At 55.2% G+C, this 22,203-nt stretch overlaps 2 protein-coding genes across 3 annotated transcripts; one reads left to right on the top strand and one right to left on the bottom strand.

The window, feature by feature from the left end:
* Positions 1-5,644: 5,644 nt before the first annotated feature.
* Positions 5,645-12,968, bottom strand: LOC123607895 (tripartite motif-containing protein 15-like). 2 transcript variants are annotated; one of them, XM_045497141.1, is made up of 10 exons: positions 12,384-12,947; positions 12,137-12,194; positions 11,714-11,907; positions 11,117-11,212; positions 9,945-10,154; positions 9,154-9,176; positions 8,004-8,116; positions 7,615-7,647; positions 6,319-6,520; positions 5,645-5,807 (listed from the first exon to the last, which is right to left on the bottom strand). In XM_045497141.1, the coding sequence occupies exons 1-10, from the start codon at positions 12,627-12,629 to the stop codon at positions 5,765-5,767; spliced, it is 1,218 nt and encodes a 405-aa protein (XP_045353097.1). In that variant the 5' UTR covers positions 12,630-12,947; the 3' UTR covers positions 5,645-5,764. The 2 variants fall into 2 exon arrangements, with proteins under 2 accessions (XP_045353097.1, XP_045353098.1); XM_045497142.1 differs by lacking the exons at positions 5,645-5,807; positions 6,319-6,520; positions 7,615-7,647 and adding an exon at positions 7,657-7,811 and having other exon boundaries at positions 12,384-12,968.
* Positions 12,969-15,183: 2,215 nt separating this feature from the next.
* LOC123607896 (tripartite motif-containing protein 10-like) lies at positions 15,184-22,203 on the top strand. Its single transcript, XM_045497143.1, has 7 exons — positions 15,184-15,944; positions 16,888-16,983; positions 17,511-17,741; positions 18,273-18,295; positions 18,536-18,651; positions 20,276-20,308; positions 20,644-22,203. The coding sequence occupies exons 1-7, from the start codon at positions 15,516-15,518 to the stop codon at positions 21,159-21,161; spliced, it is 1,446 nt and encodes a 481-aa protein (XP_045353099.1). The 5' UTR covers positions 15,184-15,515; the 3' UTR covers positions 21,162-22,203.

Below are 22,203 nucleotides of genomic sequence, written 5' to 3' on the forward strand. Positions count from 1 at the left end.
AATGGATAAGTGGAGATCTCCCTGCTCCTAAATAGGTCCTTTGTGGTGCACATTTAAAGGTTCACACCAGTTTGACCCTGACTCTGAAGACCACTCGTTGAGCCTCCTGGCAGGGTCTCATCCTAGAAGAATTTGTCCCAAGTCCAAACACCAGCATTAAATGCTTACTAAATGCCAAACACGGTACCAAGCCCATTACATGTTGTGATAATGTGATTCAGTCATACAACAAAAATACAGTTCTCATATATATTTGGTCTTTGTCCACAGTTCCTGGCTCACAGCTCCCCAAACCTTGCAATTTCCTGAGCCATCTTTTGTTACAATGGTGGCTCTCTTACCCTCAGTTTCTGAAATCTCTTCAGAGTCGTAAAGGAGAAATGGGTGTCCTGTGGTTGATAACAGGCCCCTTTCCTCCACAAGTGGGCTTCTGTTAATGAGGGACTTTGGGGAAGCATGTAAGGAAGAGAGCTGGTTGCCAGAGGGAAGAACCATGAATCAGGAAGCAACCTCATTTCTGGGGAGCGGAGGGGAGGGGCTGGAAGCTGACTCAGTCCCCGATGGCCGGTGATCTAATCAGTTATGCTCCCACGTGCTACCATACTGGTCCCCAAGCTTCACAAAGACAGAAGTCCCTTTGTTTGAGACCTGACTTACACAGCTCTTCATCTGGCTGTTGATTCAGATCTTTTTTATTTATTTTTTTTTTTTTAATTTTTTTTTTCAACGTTTATTTATTTTTGGGACAGAGAGAGACAGAGCATGAACGGGGGAGGGGCAGAGAGAGAGGGAGACACAGAATCGGAAACAGGCTCCAGGCTCTGAGCCATCAGCCCAGAGCCCGACGCGGGGCTCGAACTCACGGACCGCGAGATCGTGACCTGGCTGAAGTCGGACGCTTAACCGACTGCGCCACCCAGGCGCCCCGATTCAGATCTTTTAATATATCCTTTGCAATAAATCAATAATCTAGTGAGTGAACAGGTTTCCTGAGTTCTATGAGCCACTCTAGAAAATTAATTGAGCCCAAGGAGAGGGTCATAGGAACTTCTTTTTTTTTTTTTTTTTTTAATGTTTATTTTTGAGAGAGAGAGAGAGAAACAGAGAGCCTTCGGGGGAAGGGCAGTGAAAGGGAGACACAGAATCCGAAGCAGGCTCCAGGCTCCAAGCTGTCAGCACAGAGCCCAACGCAGGACTCGAACTCACATACTGCGAGACCATGACCTGAGCTGAAGTCGGAAGCCTAACCAACCGAGCCACCAGGTACCCTGGGAACTTCTGATCTACAGCCAGTGAGTCAGAAGCATAGGTGTCCGCCGGGGTTTGTGATTGGCGTCTGCAGTGGAGGACAGTCCATCAGCACTGACTTACCCTGTGCAATCTGGGTAGGTAGTGTCAGAATTGGGCTGAATTGGGGGACACCCAGCTGGGGTCAAGATAATTGGAGCTGGTGTCAGGAAAACCCATGTACCTACTTTGGGATTGGGTTCCAGTATCATATTACACATATCAATCCATGTAAACCACACAATAATCCTATAGAATAGGCATTTTGATCTCTTCTTCACATGAGGAGACTAAGATTCAGAAAAATTAAGTAACTTGCTTCTGGCTGAGCTAGGATTTGAACTCATAATAACCAAGCCAAAGGGCTATGAACCATACCAGGTCCTGCCGGCCACATGATCAGCCCTGAGGTCATTTTCAAGGGTCACCGGACACTCACAGGCTAGTGACTTGCAATCTGGCATAAAAGTCAGTACAGAGACGACCAACGCCTCTCAGGAGTTCGGGATTTGAAGTTCAGGTCTGCCGGTGACAGCTGTGATCTAAAGCCCTAACTAGAGTAGAGTCCTCCTTATACCTGTGAGTCAGAACTTGCACTGGAACAAGTCAACACTAAAGTGTTTAGTTTAAACGCTAAAGTTTGCAAAGCAGGGCAGGGGAGGGGCGGGTAGATGGTGGCAGCTCAGCCCAGAGGGTCCTGCGCAGGTTAAGGAATGTGTATGTGATTGTGAAACACTTCAACAACGGGCTACACTGTTATCACATAGAGTTCACCTCTGACAGGCAATGATAGTCTAACATCAGAAGATCTGACGTGGGATGACCACATCCACGGACAGACAGAAAAATCACAACGCTTATCTCAAAACGTGAAAAGAGGTATTTGATAAAGCTTAAACCCCAGGTATTATTTGAAAAACTCTAAGAAAACCAGGACTAGAAAACCAGTCTTTAACTTGATGAAGGCTCTCTACCAAGAAATCCACAGTCAGTATACTTAACGGAGAAACCTTAGAGAGCTTATTCTCATGTTAAAAAGGGACCAAGGGTGGCCTCTATCAACACATGTTGCAGGTCCCCTGCCCACACAGCAGGGTGCAAAATGGCAGCAGGAGTTACACAGATTAGAAGGAAAGAGTCAAAATTTATTTTCAGATGATAAAATAGTAACGATTTTCTACGTAAGTGACCCTATGAATTAACAAACTATTAGAATTCACAAGAATGTGGCAAAATTACTAAAAAGATTATCAAAATCAATATTGTTCCTTCATATCAGCAATAACCAATACAAATTATAATTTTTTAAAGGGAAGTTTTGTAATAGCAATGCGAGCCTTGTAAATATCATAGCTTCCCCAAAAGGTACAAATTTTAGGAAGAGTAAGTTTTGGTTTTCCGTATGAAGTATTTCAGATCTGCAGAAAAGTGTTCTAAGTAACCTAAGGAATAGTCACCACTCAACTCCATCAAACTCTTATCCCTTGATGAACATGATCTAGTTTTCGCCCTCAGAAAAGAAAACATTACACACACAGCTGAGAGGCCCTGTGTGCACAGCCCTTTTCCAATCACAAGCCGCCTGCCTTCCTGACCAGAAAGACCCACCGGCTGGGTTTGGTGTGTGCCCAGGTGTGCTTTTGAAGTGTATCCATACAGATTCGTGTAGCTATGATTCATTCATTTTCACTGTTGTATGGTACTGTATTATATGAATAGACCACAGCTGATTATCTGTTCTGTAATTTAAACTGTGCTGTATAAGAGACTCTTAAAAACTGAGAACAAACTGAGAGCTGATGGGGGGTGGGAGGGAGGGGAGGGTGGGTGATGGGCATTGAGGAGGGCACCTGTTGGGATGAGCACTGGGTGCTGTATGGAAACCAATTTGACAATAAATTTCATATATTTTAAAAAGTAAATAAATAAATAAATAAATAAACTGTGCTGTGACAAACCATCATGAGGTGTTTCATTGCACATTTGTGTGAATGTTTCTCTCGAGGGAAAGTTTCCAGGTCAAAGGACAGGCATGTTACTAGATGTTGCCAAACTGTTCTCTGGAGAAAATCTCAAAATCCCATTAAAGACACAAAACAAGATCCAAACAGCTGGAGAGAGATAACACGTCTATGGATAGGATGACAATGTCCATTTTCTCCAAATTAATTTCCCTCAATCCTCCAATTCAATAAAATTTCAATCAATGCCAACGTAAGTTCAGTTAAAAGAGCACCAGCATTTTTTTTAAAGAATCTGACAAATTGATTCTAAGTTCATATGGAAGCATAAATGTCTACAGATAACTGAGATATATCTGAAAAAGAAGCGAAAGGGGGTAGAGCCGTCCTATTAGACGTTAACTTGCACTACAAGGTTGTCGCAATAAAAAACAGCATGAACTGGCCCAGGAGGAGACAAATAGATTGAGACAACAGACTAGAAAGCTCAGAAACAGCTCTTTCATTCATGGGAAGCCGGTGTAGCAGAAGTGATCCTACTGGTCAGTAGGACTAAGATAGATTATTTAAGTAAATGGAGTTGGAGGAACTGGCTTACTCTATGGAGAAAGGTGGCGTCCTCCTAACTCCAGATAAACCAAAGATTTCATGTGAACAGTAAGTTATAAAACTAGTGGAAATATATATAAACACACACATGATCTTGTGGTGGTGAAAAAGATCTCAAAAACATAAATCACAAAGTGAAAATTTATTAAATTTATCATGAAAGTTCAGGATTGCTATCTAATTAATAACACCACCAGCAAAGTTAATAAATGAGTGATATTTTCAAGCCTAAGATGAGCAACAGATTACCATCTAGAATATGTAAGAGATTCCTGGAAGTCAATGAAAGGAAGAGGGGAACCTGAAAGATAGGGAAACAACATAGAAAAGTCCAGAGGAAACGCACGATTTACAGGAAGAAAAACACAAACATTTAAAAAATACGTTATCAGTTTACAGTCATCAGATTTGCAGAAGTGAGCAAGTTTGATGGCACCCATTTGTGTGGGGGGGGGGGGCTGGGAAGCAGGAACCTCTGTGCCCCTCCAGCAGAAGTATAAGTGGGTACAGCCATCTTGGGGAGCAGTCTGGTGGTACTTAAGGAAATTAAGCGTGCAAACGCCAGCCATCCCCTCCTGGGGTATATCTTAGGTTCACAAGGGAAAAGCATGAGGCTGTTCATCATCAATGTTGCTCATTGTCACAGGCAGACGGAGGTAACCCAGACATTCTTTGCCAAAAGAAAGCAAAGTAAACGTGGTTGACGTGTTCTATAGAATACTATTCAGCGGTTAGAAGCCATAAACTAGACGTATATACAGCAACATGACTAGATCTTAAAACCGTGGTACTAGGTTTAAAGAAGGAAGAAACAGTCCTGTACTACTTGTGTGTGCAAGGACCCCTCTGTATCCGAGGGTTTGTGAGAACATTCGAGAGCCACTGCCCACGGGGTGAAGAGAATGGGAATGGGACTTGGAGACAGGGGAGAAAGTACAAATAAAACAAGAAGACCCTGCACGGTTTTGCACCCGGAACCATGGAGTATGACTGAGTCAGCTGTCTGCACTGGGGGTCCAAGGAAAAGGAAAGAACGGAGATGCGTGGGGAAAATGGCATGAGGAAAGCCAGCAAGCCTTCGGAGCACGACCAGGGCACAGAGGCAGTGCTCTGGCCTGGGTGTCTGTCACATCCTGCCTGCTGTAATTACTGTTCTTGGGCTTTGGACAGACTCCACCTGGGCCGCCCTGGTCCTCAGGGCCACGTCCCGGTGTGTGACAGCTCCTCACGTAAACCAGCAGCCACACACTTGTTTTGTGGAGTCTCTGTTTGCCTCCTGCCCAGTAGTGAACAGTGCTCAGCCTCTCACATTCCAGATTCCCGGAGCCCAGCAAGGCTTCCAGAAGCATCGAGCCCAAGGTCAACTAGGCTGAGGCTCCTGTGCAGGCGATAAAGGCCGGTTTTACATCACAAACATTGCAACACAAATATTTTCAGGTTTTCCAGTGGGGCCACCAAGTGGTTCTTTCCCTCGAGGCAGCTCCAGTCCTCAGACTCAACTTTCCCCTGAAGCCTCTGAATCCTACTTTCTTCCTTATGCAGGGCAATTTAATTTTGGCCCAGGGCCTCGCTAGATGCATACCCACAGCCTAAATCACTGGACACTCACTGTGAGAGTAGCAGCACTAGACGTGGAAATACAGTGTAAGCAGCTCACTTGTGTTCTCAACTTCATACGCGGCCAAAACGCCTGGCCTTCCCGGAACACGAGTTGAGTGCAGGGGCAGTGAGACAAAGCCTCATCATCCAACAGGAACGGGGATGAAAGTACATATTTGAGAGGTTAGTTGGACCTGAAAGCAAACGTCACTTTATTGAACAGTGGGGTCTGGTAAATCAGGAAACTCGGAGTTACAAGGAGGGACAGGCTTGTGTCGCGGTCACAGATTCCGTTGCCTTTCAAGTTTTCAGCGTCTGGCTGGTTCGTCGTACACTGTATTAGGACGCCCTCTACGAGAAAGAAACGACCCGAATGTCAGAATGGAAGGGAGTCTGGGTCCACCCCGCGCCCCGCAAAGACGGGAGCATGTCTGCGCGCATGTCAACGGAACAAATTAATGCAGGCCCAACGACGTTGTTTTTCCCCACGACGGTTATTTTGAAGCTTTGGCAGTTTCTATTGTACTGGTGTTTGGTTTCGTTTTTCAAACTCGCGCTGGCTCCCCGAGCCGGGCGTGTGTCCGGGAGCAGCCCCTGGGCTCCCGAAAGCTCGGCCGCTCTCCGCCCCAGCGCCCCTCGGACTCCCCCCTCGGCCCTTCATTCTGTTAGGAGCCTGTTTCCCAGACAGCTCCGACCGACCGAAGGAGGTGGCGAAGGCGGGGTCGCGCTCCGCGGCGGGCGAGACGGGGCAGGGCGCTTGCGCGCCGGGAGCAGCAGGTGCGGAGCCCTGGAGGCCTGGTGCCGGTGCGCGCGCCCCCCACGCCCCCGCCCCGCCCACGCGCCCGCCCCGCCCACCGCCTACCCGCGGGCTCTGGGCGGCACTTGCACTTGCCGGCGGGGGCGGCCGGAGGTGCCGCCGGGGCAGCCGAGCGCCAAGGGGACACCCTCGGAGCTCCAGGGGCAGTGAGGCAGGTCCTGCTGGTCCCGGGTGAACGTCGTCGGCTTCCTGTCCTCGGAGAGGGCCGTGCTCCAGCTGGCGGCTGGAGGGTCCCGGGTCCCGGCCCCTGGGGGAGGAGAGCAGGGCGTGGAGGGGGAGCCCTGGGGCGCAGGCGCCTCTAGGGGCGGGGCAAAAAGTGCCCCAGTAGGTGCCACCTGCCAGCGCCTTTCTGTCCTGAACCTCGGCTTCGCCTTATGTTCTGTAAGGACCGAGGCGGGAGCAACGCTACCCAACACGCAAGTGCTGCTCAGCTGTGAGATTTTGTTTTTCAAAGTGCAGCCCCTGAACGGCCTCGCCAGGGAGCTCGTAAAAGTGCAGAATCCTGGGGGTGCCTGGGTGGCTCATTCGGTTAGGCGTCTGACTCTTGGTTTTAGCCCAGGTCATGATCTCCCTGGGATCAAGCCCCACATCAGGCTCTGCACTGACATTGTGGAGCCTGCTTGGGATCTCTCTCTCCCTCTCCCTCTCTCTTTTCTCCTCCCCCGCTTTCTCTCAAAATAAATAAATAAACTTTTTTTTTTTTTTTTTTTTTTTGATGCAGAATCTTCGGCCCCATCCCTACTGAACCAGAATCTGCATTTTAACAAGATCCCCCGGGTGGTTTTTCTTGCACATTAAGTGTGAGAAGCAGCATGTGGTGATATTTGTGGAACTAGTTTCTTCTTTAAGCACCAATCTCAAAGTAAATGCTAGGTTTTAAATTATACAGTATCTGTTCAAGTCAGCAGAGTCTGGCACAGTGCCGGGCATTACACACACGCACACACACACACACACACACACACACACACACAACCAAGAACCTCATAAATATTTGGGGGGAAATAATGCCTACACAAGTAACATTGAGCCCTCACTATGTGCCAGGTGCTACACTAACTGCCTCATTACCTGGTGGTAATGAGGCATCTACTGCCTCACTTACCTGGTGGCTACGTATGGGGCTAGAACCGGTGTGTTTTCCCTTGTCTCTTTCCATTTCCAGTGAAGAGACTGGAACAAAGAGGCTTCACGGCTTGCCGGATGCCTCTTACCCAGCGAGAGCTGGAGCAGAGAGCCCAGTAACCAGGCTCCAGACTTGGTGTATTTAATTGCTCTGTTTGCTGCCTTGGGTTGAGTGAGTGGATGAGAGAAAGGCTCCCGAAACCCCTAGCTGTTTACCTGAGTCTGTTTCCAGATGATGCACCAGGCTTTCTGAGCGAAGCAGAAATAGAAAGGTATGTGACTTGCCATCTCTTACAGGTACTCCCCAGGGCAGACCTGGGGACCCCGTGGGGAAGGAGGAGAAGGCATCTGCTCCATGCCTCCTGCTGTGCTCTAATGGCACAGGAGCAGCCCCCACCTGCCAGTGCATGTCCCTGGGGAGAGAAGATCTCTGAGGAACGGTCCCTCTGAGCACAGCAGGGTCACTAAGGGAAGGCTTGGGCGGAAGACAACTGGAGCCAGGCTTGGAAGGCAGGGGGAGGTGGAGAGGGATGGGGCGGCAGAAGGGCAAGCGGCGGAGGGGGGAGGGAACAGCAGGGGGAAATCTGCTACCCCTTCCCCTTTACCTGAGAAGGTCCTCAGCATCTCTGGGAGGGGCAGGATTTTCCTGTGAACATCTCGGATCTTCTTGACAAGGGCAGGAGAAATGGTCTCTGGACTCACAAAAGTCTTCTCACACCTACAACCAGTTCCTCCAGAATTAGAGGAAGGTCCGTTAGGAGAATGTTTGGGGCTTGTGGAGGCTGCAAGAGGTCGTTACCCTGTTTGCCTCTAGAGGACAGTACAAGGTCACTAGGAAACGAGAAGGCGCTTGAACTCCTCTGTGACTTGTGTGCTGCTCATTACTAGGGGAAAGGGGATGGGGGAGAACAGCGGGATGGAAGAAAATGTGTCCTTGCGGTCACCCGCTGCATGACCTTGACAGCACCCCTCCCCCCTCCCCCAACCCCTCAACCCCCCCCAAGCCCCTTCCCCCACTTGCTGGTCTCAGCTTGCTCCGCAGACCAGAAGGCCTGCAAAGCCCATCTAGATCGGAATCTCTAACACAACTTGAAAAGTATGTTTGGAGATGCTTCTTGGCTCAGGGGCCCCCAGGGTAGACCCCCCCGGGTTCAGGCCCCTGTGGATGCATGACCCACGGCTGTGACAGCTGCTCCCTAGCAGAGCACCGGGAAGGCACAGGCACTTGGAGCAGAGGAAGGGAGAGGAGCTAATATTCACAGTTCCAGCGGCTGCCCCTTGAGAGTAGTGTTTGTAAATTCTGAAGGAAATGGGGCAGTTGAGGGGGGAAATGGTTGAAGGCAGGCTGCCTGGTCTTTCCACGTTCCGTGCTGACTGTATTGGATAGAAGATGTTGCCCTCAGAACTACGTTTTGCGTGGTGTTACCTACTGCCTCGAGTACTGATAATTTCGGGAATTAAATGGATGTTCCTGGATCAGCCTAAAAACCTGATTGTTGTTTGTTTCTTCGCTTTTAAGGGGAAAATGTGTCCCTGATACCAAACAATCAGTTTTAAAAACGAACTCTTGGAACACAAACCTTTGAGTGGAGGCTGCCTGTGTGTGTGTCTGCCAAAGCAGTTTTGCGTTTCCGCGCAGCCCGCTGGAGGGCGAGGTCAGGGTGCCCCCCAATGTCCGTGCCCAGGGGACACAGGTGACGGATACAAAGTATACACCCCACGTGTGAAGGAAGCAGGACTGGGAGGAGGCCCTACCTGCTCTGGCTGACGCCCACATCCTACAAAAGAAAAAGAACATGCACTCAGTGCCCTCAGGTCCTTCCCGCCGGAGAGCCTGCACATCCGTTCTTCGTAACGCATTGGCTCAAAGTTCTCCTCTTGAAGAAACTTCTGTGCGTCTAATGACCTACCCATCAGACTATTCTTTTGCACCATGCCTCCCTACTAACGTGGGACTCTGGCCAGATCATTCAAGCTCACTTCTTTGTCTTAGCCTCATCTTGGGAGCGTGTTCTGCCTCCAGTGATCGAGAGATGGTGGAGAACAGGGTCCAGGCCTCGAGTTACCAGCCGAACCTGACGTGACGCAGGATAACGTGAGGACCATCGAAACAGACGCCACTATGGAGTTCTCTCTGTGAACCAGGACCATGCGAGGCATTTGGTACGGATTGTTTATCATCTTTGCAGGAGCTCCAGGAAGGAGGTGCTACTGTTATCCCCACGTTTAGGCGGGCGCAAGGCTCGCTGAGGCCACACGGCTGGAAGAGCCTGCCCTCAAACCCAAGAACGGCTGATTCCAGAGTCTTTGACACGACCGCGGTGCGGGGTCAAGTCATCCAGCCTTTCGGGGTCTGCCCCTCTGTAGCGTCTCTGGGCTGAAGAAACCCGACAGCTACCAGTCCCTCCTAGCAGAAGACCTCTGCTCCCCTCTCCTGCCCCTCTGCAGCATCTCCCAACCTCAGCTGCTGTCCCTGCCTGAGCAATCCCTCTCCCATCCCACGAGGCAGGTTGTGGACAGCCCCCCACATGTAGCAGGACACTTGCCAGCTGCTGGCAGTTCTCCAGCTCCTCGGCCTCAGCTCTGTGCCTGGCAACCTCCTCGGAGAACTTGGAGATGTAGTCTTCTCGCTCCTCGCAAACCTGCACCTCCAGCCCCCTCAGCCTGGCCAGCAGGAGGCCCCGCTGTTCCCTCAGCTCCTGCTGCAACCTCTCAAACACGGCTTCTACCTGCTGCTTCCTGATTTCGATGTGAGTCTGTGAGAGGCAAAAATATAGACGTGGCCAGGAGGAAGCTCAGAAGCTGGGTTCCGGGAGGGTCATCGGTATTCTTACTGTTAAGAGTGATAAGGACTAACTAAGTCTCGTGTATGATATGATGGGTCTCAGGGTAAACTTAACGTGACGAGGGCTATGTTCTTGTCCTACCTGGAGATTCTACCCGTCACACACATTATATCCTCCGAGCCACACTGAACTTTCACACTAACCTCACCCCACCTCCCCTAGGGCCCAGGGGAGATGGCAGTAGTCATTAATCGGAGAGCCACGCAAGCGAAGGAAGTGAGGTTACAGGCAACGCAGAGTGTGTGGCATTGGTCTTAGCCTCCGACATTGCCTCCTGTAGGGCACACTCTGAGGGGGGCACAGGGATGCTGGGGATCCCTTCCTGTCCCAAAACTTGTCTCTTGGTCAGGGTACCAGAAATTCTCATACTGCAGCTTTCCTCTTGGATAAATAACCATGTAGCTGGGAGCAGGGAGCCCCACCATTCACCTACCGTGCCCAGGGACACCCTCATGGTCTAGGGTCAGCCTCACGGCCAGACTAGAGGGCAGACCCTTGTATACGCTTCCTGGCCCCAAGCTTCCCATCTGAAGGCGATGCTTTCAGGCACTGAGACTGGGATGGGAAGGGTTGCTGAGGGCCAAGGTTCTACAGCCATGTCAGCATGAACGTGGGCTTTGCTGTGTGGCCTTGGGAGCAGCACTTTCCTGGACCTCAGCTTTCTGCTCCGTAAAGTGGCTGAGAAGTGGATCTTGGGCTAGAAGTCATCAGAACCATTTCCAGCTGTGATGCTCTGGGATTCCAAAACCTTGACCCCAAATGCCCTTGTGCCCACATAGGGAAGTGAATGAGAACAGCTTGCCTCTTCTCACCTGCCAGGCCCCCAGTCTGCTAAGAAAACCCCCAGAACAAGGTGCCCAGAAGCTCTTTACCAGAAGCATTTGGAACTTCTGGTCTTCCCGACTCTTTCTGTCCTCAATCTCTTCTCCCTCCACCCTCAGGGCTTCCAACTGAGTCCTGACACCGTCCTGTGGGGAGAAGAATGGGCAGAAAGGGGTGGCTTAATTCACAGATACAAGATGTCTGCTGGGTCCCAGGCACACGGCTGACCGCTGAGGGATTCAGCGGTGGGAAGGGCTGACCTGAACAGACCAGCACCTGAGATGAGTCAGTCACGATGAAACTGGCAGCCGAGGTGGGAACACAAAGGGCACAGGGGGATCTCAGAGACAGAAAGCACGGACAGTGGGTCTGCAGGGGTGGAGTGTACGTACCGTGTGTCCCTGGACTGCACACGTAGAAATTCCTGAAATGGTTTAAAAAGGAGTGGGGGGAGAGACAGCAGTGTCGGATGAAGTAGCTACGTGAGAAGGAGCCGGAAGCAGGAAGGAGCAGGTGCCCAGCCGCCAGCCCAGCTGGATGCTCAGGTCCTGGGAGGGGCAGCTGGGAGATGAGGGGCACGAGGGAGCCACAGGAGGGTTTTGAGCAGGGAAGCAACGCGGTCTGCTGTGTGTCTGCGGAAGATGTACCTCGTGGAGGGTTGGAGGGTGATCGGAGACAGAGAGAGTGGAGGCAGGGAGCACGTCCGAGGCCGTCCAATGTCTGGGTGAAGCACTGAGAGCCTGGATTTGGTGGCGGTTGTGGGGATGAGGCCGAGTTAAAGGCCCAAGAGGTGCCTCTGGGAAATCGCTTGCAGACCTGGTGACTGGATGACGAGAGACATCTGGGGGCAGACAGAGGGGGCAGCCTCCCTGAGACTGGGTGGGCCAGGTCATGCCCACTCTCACAAGGAGGAGCCCTGCCTGCCAGTCGCCCTTGCTGGCCCCTCCCGCCTCATCCTTCTGAGTCCAGCAGCCAGGGCTTTGCGAAGCCTCCAGTCTGGGTCCCGGGAGGCCTGGCTCAGCCTGCACACAGTGGGCGGATTGTCCCAAGGGCAGCCAACCCATGCTTACGGTTCTTGGCGTCCATCACCGAGGGGCCTCTGAGGCTGGAGTTGAAGTTCCTGCAAGACTGTGAACGGCCACACATCCAAGTGACCCACGGCCCTCTCCGTCTGGAAGTGTCCCCCGTGTCCCTACGCTGGAGCCCCCTGGTGTGGCAGCCAGGGGCTTCGCCTGGACCCCTATCCCGTTCCCTCCACTCCGTGTGACCAGACACCATCCCACCCCCAAAGGCCCGAGGTAAAGCCGTGCGTCTTACCTGGTGGGGCTGGCAGGCCCCGTCCAGGAAGCCCACGGCGTGGGTGTGGTGGGAGGGGCCCTCTCGACAGCGCGAGCACAGGAGCTGAGCATCGTGTCCGCAGAAGAAGCACACCTTCTCCCCGTGTTCCTCACAATGCATCTCCTCCAGAGTGCCCAGCGGCACGGGGACTGTGACAGGGTCTGTGCGCCCCTCCTCCTTGCACCACGGACACAGCAGGACCTTGCAGGAGGGCTGGGCCCCCATCCCAGAGGGCAGATGAGGCACGGCCAGCCAGAGGTGTGTGCACAGGTCCTTTGCGGGGCCTCTTGCAGGCCGGACAGGTGGCCTCCTCGTGGGAAGGGGCTGAGGGCATCACGGTGCCTTCCCCAGCCTGTCCGCTGAGGCCTCTGCCTCAGGCCACACGAATGTCCTTCCCCAAGATGAGTCACGTTTGCGTGAGTCACTGAGGGAAGACCACGGGAGGCTGAGACGCCCGGAACCACCCATCAGCTGAGTGGGTTCAAACTCCAGCATGGCTCGAATCACCCAGCATTTCCCAGCCTGGTCAGCCTGCTCTCTGTTCCTGGGCTGGGGAGCCGAGCACGGTTTCCTGGAACCACTCCCTGGACCCCGGAGGGTGGAGAGACCTGGGAGGAGGCTCCGCTTCCCGTCCAGCAGAGCAGGTGGGAGCCATGAACCTCCGGCTCTGAGGTGTGTCCGGGGCGGCGAAGTCCATCCTGGGGCACGAGGTGCTCTCGGGGGCCCCTCCTCTGCCCAGGCTGGCCTCCTTGGCTTGTGTGCCCTGCCAGCCCCAGAGCCAGTGTCCCCAACAGGATGACGCTGGGTCACGTTGTGCTTCAACTTTCCTTTCTAACTTCAGGTGAGAGAAGGCGAGAAACTGCAATATGAATGATTCGTATCAATAAAATTTGCAAAACCCAGCCCCAAAGGTAACGGACGTTTGTGTTGGCTTAGTATTCTCACATTATTGTGTCCAATCTAATATCAACCCTTTGGCACAGGGATGATTACTCTCTTTTTACCGAAGAAGACATGTGAAGTCACGAAGCTGGGAAGCTGTGGGGCTGGGATCAGTCCTGGCCTCCAGTTCGGGCCTCCTTTCCTGGCCTCCTCTCCCAGCCTCCAGTCCCAGCCTCCTCTCCCAGCCTCCTCTCCCGGCCTCCAGTCCCAGCCTCCTCTCCCAGCCTCCTCTCCTGGCCTCCAGTCCCAGCCTCCTCTCTCAGCCCCCTCTCCTGGCCTCCAGTCCCAGCCTCCTCTCCAGGCCTCCTCTCCCAGCCTCCTCTCCCGGCCTCCTCTCCCAGCCTCCAGTGCCAGCCTCCTCTCCCGGCCTCCCCTCCCAGCTTCCCCTCCCGGCCTCCAGTGCCAGCCTCCTCTCCCAGCCTGCTCTCCCAGCCTCCAGTCCCAGCCTCCTCTCCCGGCCTCCTATCCCGGCCTCCTCTCCTGGCCTCCAGTCCCAGCCTCCTCTCCTGGCCTCCTCTCCCAACCTCCTCTCCCGGCCCCCAGTCCCAGCCTCCTCTCCCAGCCTCCTCTCCCGGCCTCTAGTCCCAGCCTTCTCTCCTGGCCTCCTCTCCCAGCCTCCTTTCCCAGCCTCCTCTCCCAACCTCCTCTCCCGGCCTCCAGTCCCAGCCTCCTCTCCCGGCCTCCAGTCCCAGCCTCCTCTCCCGGCCTCCTCTCCTGGCCTCCAGTCCCAGCCTCCTCTCCTGGCCTCCTCTCCCAGCCTCCTTTCCTGGCCTCCTCTCCCAACCTCCTCTCCCGGCCCCCAGTCCCAGCCTCCTCTTCCAGCCTCCAGTCCCAGCCTCCTCTCCCGGCCTCCTCTCCTGGCCTCCAGTGCCAGCCTCCTCTCCCAGACTCCTTTCCTGGCCTCCTCTCCCAGCCTCCTCTCCTGGCCTCCAGACAGGTGCTCCTCCTGAGCCCCAGGCCCAGGTGACGGTCAAACAACCATGGTTCTTCATCCGATCCCCTGCGTCCTTGGATAAAACCAAAGAAAACTCCCATTGTCACACGGACTGCTCACCCCTTCCCACCGGCCCGTCCCTCCGGAGGGTGCAGCCCTCAGTCCCCTGCGATGGCCGGGCCTGGAAGTGTGGCCAGTCCCAGCTGAGATGTGCCACAGTGTAAAATACACCCCAATTTCAAAGACTTAGCACCAGTTAGAAAGAGCACAAAATCTGTCATTTCTTATCTTTAGACCAATCACGTGTTGAAATGATAGTATTTGGGGTTAACAAAACATTAAAATTAATCTCACTTTTTAGAATATGGCTACTAAGGAAGTTTGCTTGCATCTGTGGCTCACGCTGTATTTCTATGTGGGACACACAGCTCTGAGTGCATATTATGGCCGTCCACCTTCCTCCTGCTGCCTTGGGCAAGAATAACCCAGCTTTGCCCAAGCTCCACGCTGACAGCATGGGTGTCATTGGGCTAGGGGGTAGGAGTGTGGGGTGTGCAGTCACCATAAATGAGTGCTGGCCGCTGCTCTTTTTCTCTGTCTCCCCCACGGCGGGGGGGAGGGGGGGTTGGTGCAGCCTCCTTGGAAGCCTGTGGCAGGCCGCTGGGGGCATCACTGGGGAAGCCGTCTGGGCTGTGTTGCCCTGAGCACCACCTTATCTGGGTCCCGACACCCCCTCTGCCTGCCCACTGCTTGCCTTGGGCCCGCTGATACCTGTAATCTCCCTGGGCACAGCTGGCCACGTTGCAGGGGCTGGGCTGGCATCTCTGCTCTCTGACTCAGTCTCCCTCCCACCCCCAAAGGAGGGACCTATCTGTCAAGTGTGGGCGGCCGAGATAGCAGCGCCGACGTGCGTGTGGATGAACAGGAGGGAACGCTGAGCCCCAGGCTGCGGACACCAGCCCAGAGAGTAACCGAGGTCACCTCTGCAGCTGCGGGCTCTTTGGCCCCCCTCTCCTCTGCTGCTCGTCCGTCTGTCTTGGACCGTCGCATCTGTGGCTTTGGGACAGGGACAGAAGACCCCGGGCGTGTAGGCGGATGCCTTGCCTCTGGGCACGTGTGTGTGCAGGTGACCATGAGGGCGCCCGTGCGTGTGTGAGATGTGCCCGTGTGTCCTGACCGCTTCCCCAGCCAAGCAGAGAGGGCGACCTTGAGGCGCCAGTGGGCACAGCCGCACCATGGCCTCGGCCGCCTCCGTGAGCAGTCTGGTGGATGAGGTCAGCTGCCCCATCTGCCAAGGCACCCTCAGGGAGCCGGTCACCATCGACTGCGGCCACAACTTCTGCCGCAGCTGCCTGACCCGCTACTGTGAGGTCCCGGGCCCGGAGCCAGAGGAGTCCCTCGCCTGCCCGCTCTGCAAGCAGCCCTTCCGCCCGGCGGGCCTGCGGCCCAACTGGCAGCTGGCCAGCGTGGTGGACAACATCGAGCGCCTCAGGCTGGCGCCCGCGCCGGCCCGGGACGAGGAGGACGCGTGCGAGGAGCACGGGGAGAAGGTCTACTTCTTCTGCGAGGACGATGAGACGCAGCTGTGCGTGCTGTGCCGCGAGGCCGGGGCGCACCGGGCCCACACCGTGCGCTTCCTGGAGGACGCAGCCGGGCCCTACCGGGTAGGAGTCTGTCTCCCGCACTCTGTCGGCACGCAGGCAGCTCCGGGTGCCGGGTCGGTGTTTGTGCGTCCGCACGTTCGGAGCTGTTCACTCGCGGGCGACGTGTAGCTCGGTGAACGTGCACTGAGCGACGGAGCGGCCATGACGTGAGAGTGCGTGTCCGCACACAGGGCCTCAGGACACAGGGTTTGTATGTGAGGGAGTGAGGCCCAAACGGTACGGAACAGGCAGGAGCGTTTGCGTGTTCACCAGTGCGCGTGGGACGCGGGGGGGGGGGCGGCTGACTGAGTGTGTAAGTGTACTGTGGGATGGTCATGTCTGTGAGTAAATGCATGTTTGCACGCAGGTTGGGTACACGTATGTGGGGTGCAGCTTTATCTTTCATTAAATCCGAGCACCTTTGAGTCACTCACACGCTGTGTTTCGGCAAACGTGGGTGTCTGCACGCATTGGACGGCGAGGGTCCTAACTACTTCCGAACGTACACCTACGTGTGTGTACCTCTACCCAGCTCTGTTCTAGAGCAAGCGATGTTTAAAACAATTACGGACTATTTCACATCATCCGACTTTCTTCTCCCTTCCGGAATCACACGCAGGAAATTGAGTGTATTCACAAGAAAAGGCTGTTTGAATCCGTTTCCTCAAGAGCAGGGAGAAGGTGGGAATACTTTCAAAGCAGGGCTTGTCGAGCTCAGGACAGTCCCACAGACAGCTTACCAAAGACGCAACAAGTCGGGGTGCTTATCCTGAAGACAGGAAGGCTCCGGGGGGGAAACCAAGGCACAGCGGGTGCTGGCACAGGTGAAGAGGACAGCTTCGATCACAATTCTTGGAAAGCGAAGCAAGAAGAACAAGACCCCTCGGGCCGGGGGTTGGACGGGATGACCCCTCTTTACAAGTCGATGTTTCCGTCTTAAAAGGTTTATGCTCTTTCTCTCCAGGAGCAGATACAGAAGTGTCTTGAGGGTCTAAGAAAAGAGAGAGAAGAGATTCAAAGAATCCAGGCAAGAGAAAACCAGAGGACCCAGGTCCTGCTGGTAGGTCCGTGTCCCTTCCCAGACCCCTTTCCTCCGTCCGGACCCAGGTGGCCTGGCACGGAGGGCTTCCAAGTCACTCTGCGTGTGAACCCTGACTCCCTCATGCAAACCTCTGTCCCCAATTTATCTTCCTGTGAGATTAAAGTCGTCATGACCTCATGGAATTGCCATAGAACCGAATGAGATGGTGTGTATAACGAGCTCAGTGCCGTGCATAGAGTGCACGTTGTGAAGGGCCGGGGATCGGGTGTCCCCATCACCTCCTCATCACCTCCCCTCAGCCACGTGTGTGCGGAGAAGCCCCGGCGGACGGGGCGACAGCCATGCTGGGGGATCAGTGCAGCAGCCGGAGGGATGCCGTACTGTCTAGGGACCTGGGGGTTGGGGCTCTGATTTTCCACCAAACCCCAGAGGGCATGAGCCTGGGCCAGAGGGAGAAGGCAGTGAACCAGGGAAGGAAAAGAAAGCTGAGGAAGGGAAAGAAGGAAGAGAAATGACCCCCCTGGCCTCTCCTCCTGCCCCTTCAGTCGCAGGTGGCCACCAAGAGGCAGAAAGTGATTTTCGAGTTTGCGTATCTGAGCCAGTTCCTGGAGGAACAGCAAAGCGTCCTCCTGGCCCAGCTAGAGGCGCTGGATGCGGACATCTTGAGGCAACGGGAGGAGTTCGACGTGCTGGTCAGTGAGGAGATCTGCCGCTTTGGCAGCCTGATCTCAGAACTGGAGGAGAAGAATGAGAGGCCAGCGCGAGGGCTCCTGACGGTGAGGCCTGGTCCCACATGCTCGCCTCTGAACCCCTGCAGCTGCACACCCCCCCCCCCCACAGGCCTTTGACTGTTCATCCCACTGCCCATCGGCAGGGAGAGCTCTGTTCGTGCCGACCTCTCGGGTGGTTTGTGAGGGTCCGACAGGAAAGTGCGGCTGAACGTGGCACTAAGCATCGAGTGCTTTGCAGGTACCAGGAGCTCTTTCCAGGGCATCCTGTGCCACGTCACCCCCACCGTCAGGAAGTTCTTCCCGGTGCATTTCACTTCTGCACGCAGGAGGGAAGCCACGCGGCTCCCGCTGGGGGTGCTGAGAAAGCAGGGGGCCTGGGCCTCCAGCCGGCAGCCAGGTCGCTTAACTGTATGGATCCATAAGATGCAGGGCTTGGTGTCTGGGATCCTGATGCCTTGGAAACCCTAAAGCTCTGTGACTCTGGGATCGGGGGCCCTTTGCCTGCTGGGGAGCACGGTATTTGTCTTTTCTGGGTATAAGGAAGCGGGGACTGATCTGCTCTCCCCTTTCTCGCAGGACATCAGAAGTACTCTGCTCAGGTGAGTCGTGGGCTGCCCTCCCCACTCCCGCTTGCGCACAAGCACGCTTCGTCAGGGGCGAAAGCCCTCAAATGCACGTCCACACGCAGCCGCCGAGAGTAGGTAGTGGGGTCCATCCCAGAGGAAGGAGCTCTGCCCATGGGAACTGCACCTTCACGCCTGGTCGGCAGGCAGCCGGCTGAGTCTGGGGACATTGCCATGGGGGACGATTCCCATATCCCGACCTTCGTGTGCCCCTAGATGTGAGACCAGGAAGTGCCGGAGACCAGAGGCTGTGTCCCCCGAGCTGGGCCAGAGGATTCGGGACTTCCCGCGGCAGGCCGTCCCACTGCAGAGGAAGGTGAAGCTGTTTCTGGGTAAGAGGACCCGTGAAGCCTGGGCTGGGAATGCTCTCCGCGTGCCCTGCCCCATGCTCGAGTGACGTCTGGCAAGGCTTATGCCCCTCTCCTGTCTTATCCGCACATCTTTATAAAATATGCTCGTCAGCGGCACCTGGGCGGCTCAGTCAGTTAAGCGTCCGACTTCGGATCTCACGGCTCGTGGGTTCCAGCCCCGCGTGGGGCTCTGTGCTGACAGCTCAGAGCCTGGAGCCTGCTTCAGAGTCTGTGTCTCCCCCTCTCTGCCCCTCTCCTGCTCATGCTCTGTCTCTCTCAGTCTCTCGATAATAAATAAACGTTAAAAAATTAAAAATAAAGTATGCTTGTCAGGATAACGTGACAATGAGAAGAGATAATGAAGATGAAGATTTCTGAAAAGATTTAACTGATTTGAAAAATAAATAAATCTGATCTATTGGCATTAACCACTATAAAAACTAATGGTTAACAAAACCTGTCATTCTCAATCCTTTAAAAAAGAGGCATTTGTAATGCATGATAAATTTTTTTTAATTTTTCTTAATGTTTATTTTTGAGAGAGAGAAAGACAGAACACTAGTGGGGGAGGGGCAGAGGGAAAGGGAGACACAGAATCCAAAGCAGGCTCCAGGCTCCCAGCTGCCAGCACAGAGCCTGACGTGGGGCTTGAAGTCACCAGCTGCAAGGTCATGACCTGAGCCGAAGTCGGACACTTAACCGACTGAGCCACCCAGGTGCCCTGCATAAGTTTTTCTTATATAAAGTTTACGTATTTATTTGGAGAGAGAGACAGGGAGAGAGCAAGCGGGGGAGGGGCAGAGAGAGAGGGAGAGAGAATCCCAAGCGGGCTCCAAGATGTCAGCTCCGAGCCCGACGTGGGTCTCGATCTCACAAACCGTGGGCGTCAGAGGCTCAGCTGGCTGAGCCACGCAGGCTCCTCTGCATGATAAGGTTTTGATGGTGAACACTGCTCATTAATAACCAGCAGCACTATTTCTCTCTGCCCTGCGTGGCTGACCTGTCTCCCTCCCCTTCCTCCCACACGGCCGGGCACACGGGTGGGAGACCCCAGAAAGGTTGTGGTGATGAGAAAAAGTGTGAATGCTCAGAAGCGGGTCAGGCCTGTGGCTCTCAGCCCACACCCACAGGACATCAGGAACGCTGCCCCTGGTCTCTGAACGGCCCGCCCGGAAGAGGCCTGCACTCAGTCCATCCTACAAGTCCTCCCGGAGGGCTGGCAATGAAGAGCCTTTTACTCTAATCAAAGGCTGGCCGTTGCCTATTCCAGAAATCATTTACCAGGAAAACAAGAAATAAATTAACCCCTTATCTGCTCTTGGAGTAGACGTTTCCGGAGCACCTCACGTGTCCTGAGCTCAGTGAGGTCCACCCAGGGCAAGGGCAGTGGCCCACGACCTCGCCCTGGGATCCTGCTAGGAGCCCGTGTCCTCGGCCGTCCGAGTCGCAGTCAGGCTTTGGCAAGCGCTGCAGGGAGCTGAGGCCAGGTTTTGAACCACTAAACCTTTGTCCCTTCTCTCTCTGGGGCTCAGTTTCCTCTTTGTTAAATGTTCTGCGGTTTTGTGAGACTAAGGGAATCTCATCCTGTTTCGCATCCTCTCTACAGAGAAACTCTGCTTCGAGTTGGACTATGAGCCAGGTGAGCAGTGGGTGTCAGAACGGGAGGGCGTGGGGAATCTGAAATCGAAACGGAAAATTTTGCAGGGCTCTACGCTGGGCACGGCCAGAGGCCCCTGCCCACATGTGAGGAGGGAGGAGAAAGGTTACATGGGACTGGGACAAGGTGTATCAGGGGAGGCTTCCCGGATGAGGGGACTCTGATCTGGCTCTACAATTAACACGTGACCCAGTGACCCACACACTGCTGTGCCTGGCGTGCACAGTGACTCCGGCAGGTGGGAGGGAGGGCCTTCAGGTCTTCTCTGGAGGTGCTGAGTGAGAGGCCATCTCTGTCCCCCCGGGCTTTCCCCGCAGCGTGCCTCTCTCTGGACCCCCAGACCTCGCACCCGAAGCTCCTGCTGTCTGAGGACCACCGGCGGGCTCAGTTCTCCTACAAATGGCAGAGCTCGCCGGACAACCCGGAGCGTTTCGACCGGGCCACCTGCGTCCTGGCCCGCAGTGGCTTCACGGGGGGGCGGCACACGTGGCTGGTAAAGCTGGACCTGGCCCACGGGGGCAGCTGCACGGTGGGTGTAGCCCGGGAGGATGTGCGGCGGAAGGGGGAGCTGAGGCAGCGGCCCGAGGAGGGCGTGTGGGCCGTGAGGCTGGCCTGGGGCTTCGTCTCGGCTCTGGGCTCCTTCCCCACGCGGCTGGCCCTGGAGGAGCAGCCCCGGCAGGTGCGGGTGTCCCTGGACTACGAGGTGGGCTGGGTGACCTTCGCCAACGCTGTCAGCCAGCAGCCCATCTACACCTTCACTGCCTCCTTCCCCCAGAAGGTCCTCCCCTTCTTCGGGCTCTGGGGCCGAGGCTCCAGCTTCTCCCTGAGTTCCTGAGAGGGCACGGCCGCCCTCCTCCAAGTCCAGGCTCACCCGGGGGAACAGAAATGTGTCGGCTGAGGACTTGGCAAGGACCAGGGGAGTGCCCTGCAGTCTGCTGACCCACCTCTCTCTGGGACCCCCGGCAGAGGCCAGCGCATGTGGGGGGGGGGGGCGGACCCTGGCGAGTCCCAGGTCTGGAGCTCTACCCCAGCCTGAGACCAACCGGCTGTGTGATCGCAGGCAGGGCACAGGCCTACGTCACGTCTTCTCCCAAAAACATCGGGTTCATTCCCTCGCACCCTCCAGAATCATTTAGTGTGTGCTGACCAGGAACCAGGCAGGATGGCAACCCCTGGCGGTCTGACATGGAAAAGGAAAAACTTCGGTATCTGAAGGAACTCAAACACCAGACAGAGGACATGGGAGTGATGGAGGCTGGGGACGGGGCCACCCTGGCGGTTGGGGAGCTCAGAGGACGGGGCCTGGCCCCCCAGGAGGGCTTTCTGGAGAGGACGGCTCTGAGAGATGAGTGTGTTCAGAGGGGGAAGGAGGGATGGCTGACTGGTGGCCCCAGGCCATATCGGGCCGCAGTCCTTGTGAGACCCTGACGCCACTGAGGCCTCCCTCCGCTGGGGGGCTCTTTCGCCTGAGACCAAGGTGCGGGCCTTGCTGGGAGGCGAGACCATAACCCACGGACCCTACATCCCCCTGCAGAGAATCTTACTCCACTCTGCTGATCGCCACCGGGGGCCTGGAAAGGGTGGGCAGGGGTGAGGCTTAGCTGTGGAGCCAAGACGCAGGGGTGCAGAATAGCAGCTGGGGGGGCGGGGTGCTGGGTCAACTGCACCAGAGTTCACGCAGCTCCAGGCCTCAGGGGGAGAGGAGGGAGCCAGCTCAGGGAAGGGCACGTGCAGGGCGCCAGGAGAGACCGGGCCGCGTGGGGCCGCGTGGTACGGGGGACGCCGTCCGGTGCGGACCTGGGACGGGCACGAGCACTGGAGAGTGGAGAAGGACTTCAGTCGCCCCGGGTGGGCAGTAAAAGCATTGTCTTCACGCA

The sequence above is a fragment of the Leopardus geoffroyi genome, chromosome B2, assembly GCF_018350155.1.
Source record: "Leopardus geoffroyi isolate Oge1 chromosome B2, O.geoffroyi_Oge1_pat1.0, whole genome shotgun sequence".
Taxonomy (NCBI): domain Eukaryota; kingdom Metazoa; phylum Chordata; class Mammalia; order Carnivora; family Felidae; genus Leopardus; species Leopardus geoffroyi.

Coding starts and splice junctions, on each gene's coding strand:
- LOC123607895 (XM_045497141.1), bottom strand. CDS start 12,629: ATGGGGGCCCAGCCCTCCTGCAAGGTCCTGCTGTGTCCGTGGTGCAAG. Junction 11,908..12,136: donor GGTGATGGACGCCAAGAACC/GTAAGCATGGGT, acceptor GTCTGCCCCCAG/ATGTCTCTCGTCATCCAGTC. Junction 5,808..6,318: donor GTGCCGCCCAGAGCCCGCGG/GTAGGCGGTGGG, acceptor TCTTTCTCGTAG/AGGGCGTCCTAATACAGTGT.
- LOC123607896 (XM_045497143.1), top strand. CDS start 15,516: ATGGCCTCGGCCGCCTCCGTGAGCAGTCTGGTGGATGAGGTCAGCTGC. Junction 18,652..20,275: donor GAAGGTGAAGCTGTTTCTGG/GTAAGAGGACCC, acceptor TCCTCTCTACAG/AGAAACTCTGCTTCGAGTTG. Junction 20,309..20,643: donor CGAGTTGGACTATGAGCCAG/GTGAGCAGTGGG, acceptor CTTTCCCCGCAG/CGTGCCTCTCTCTGGACCCC.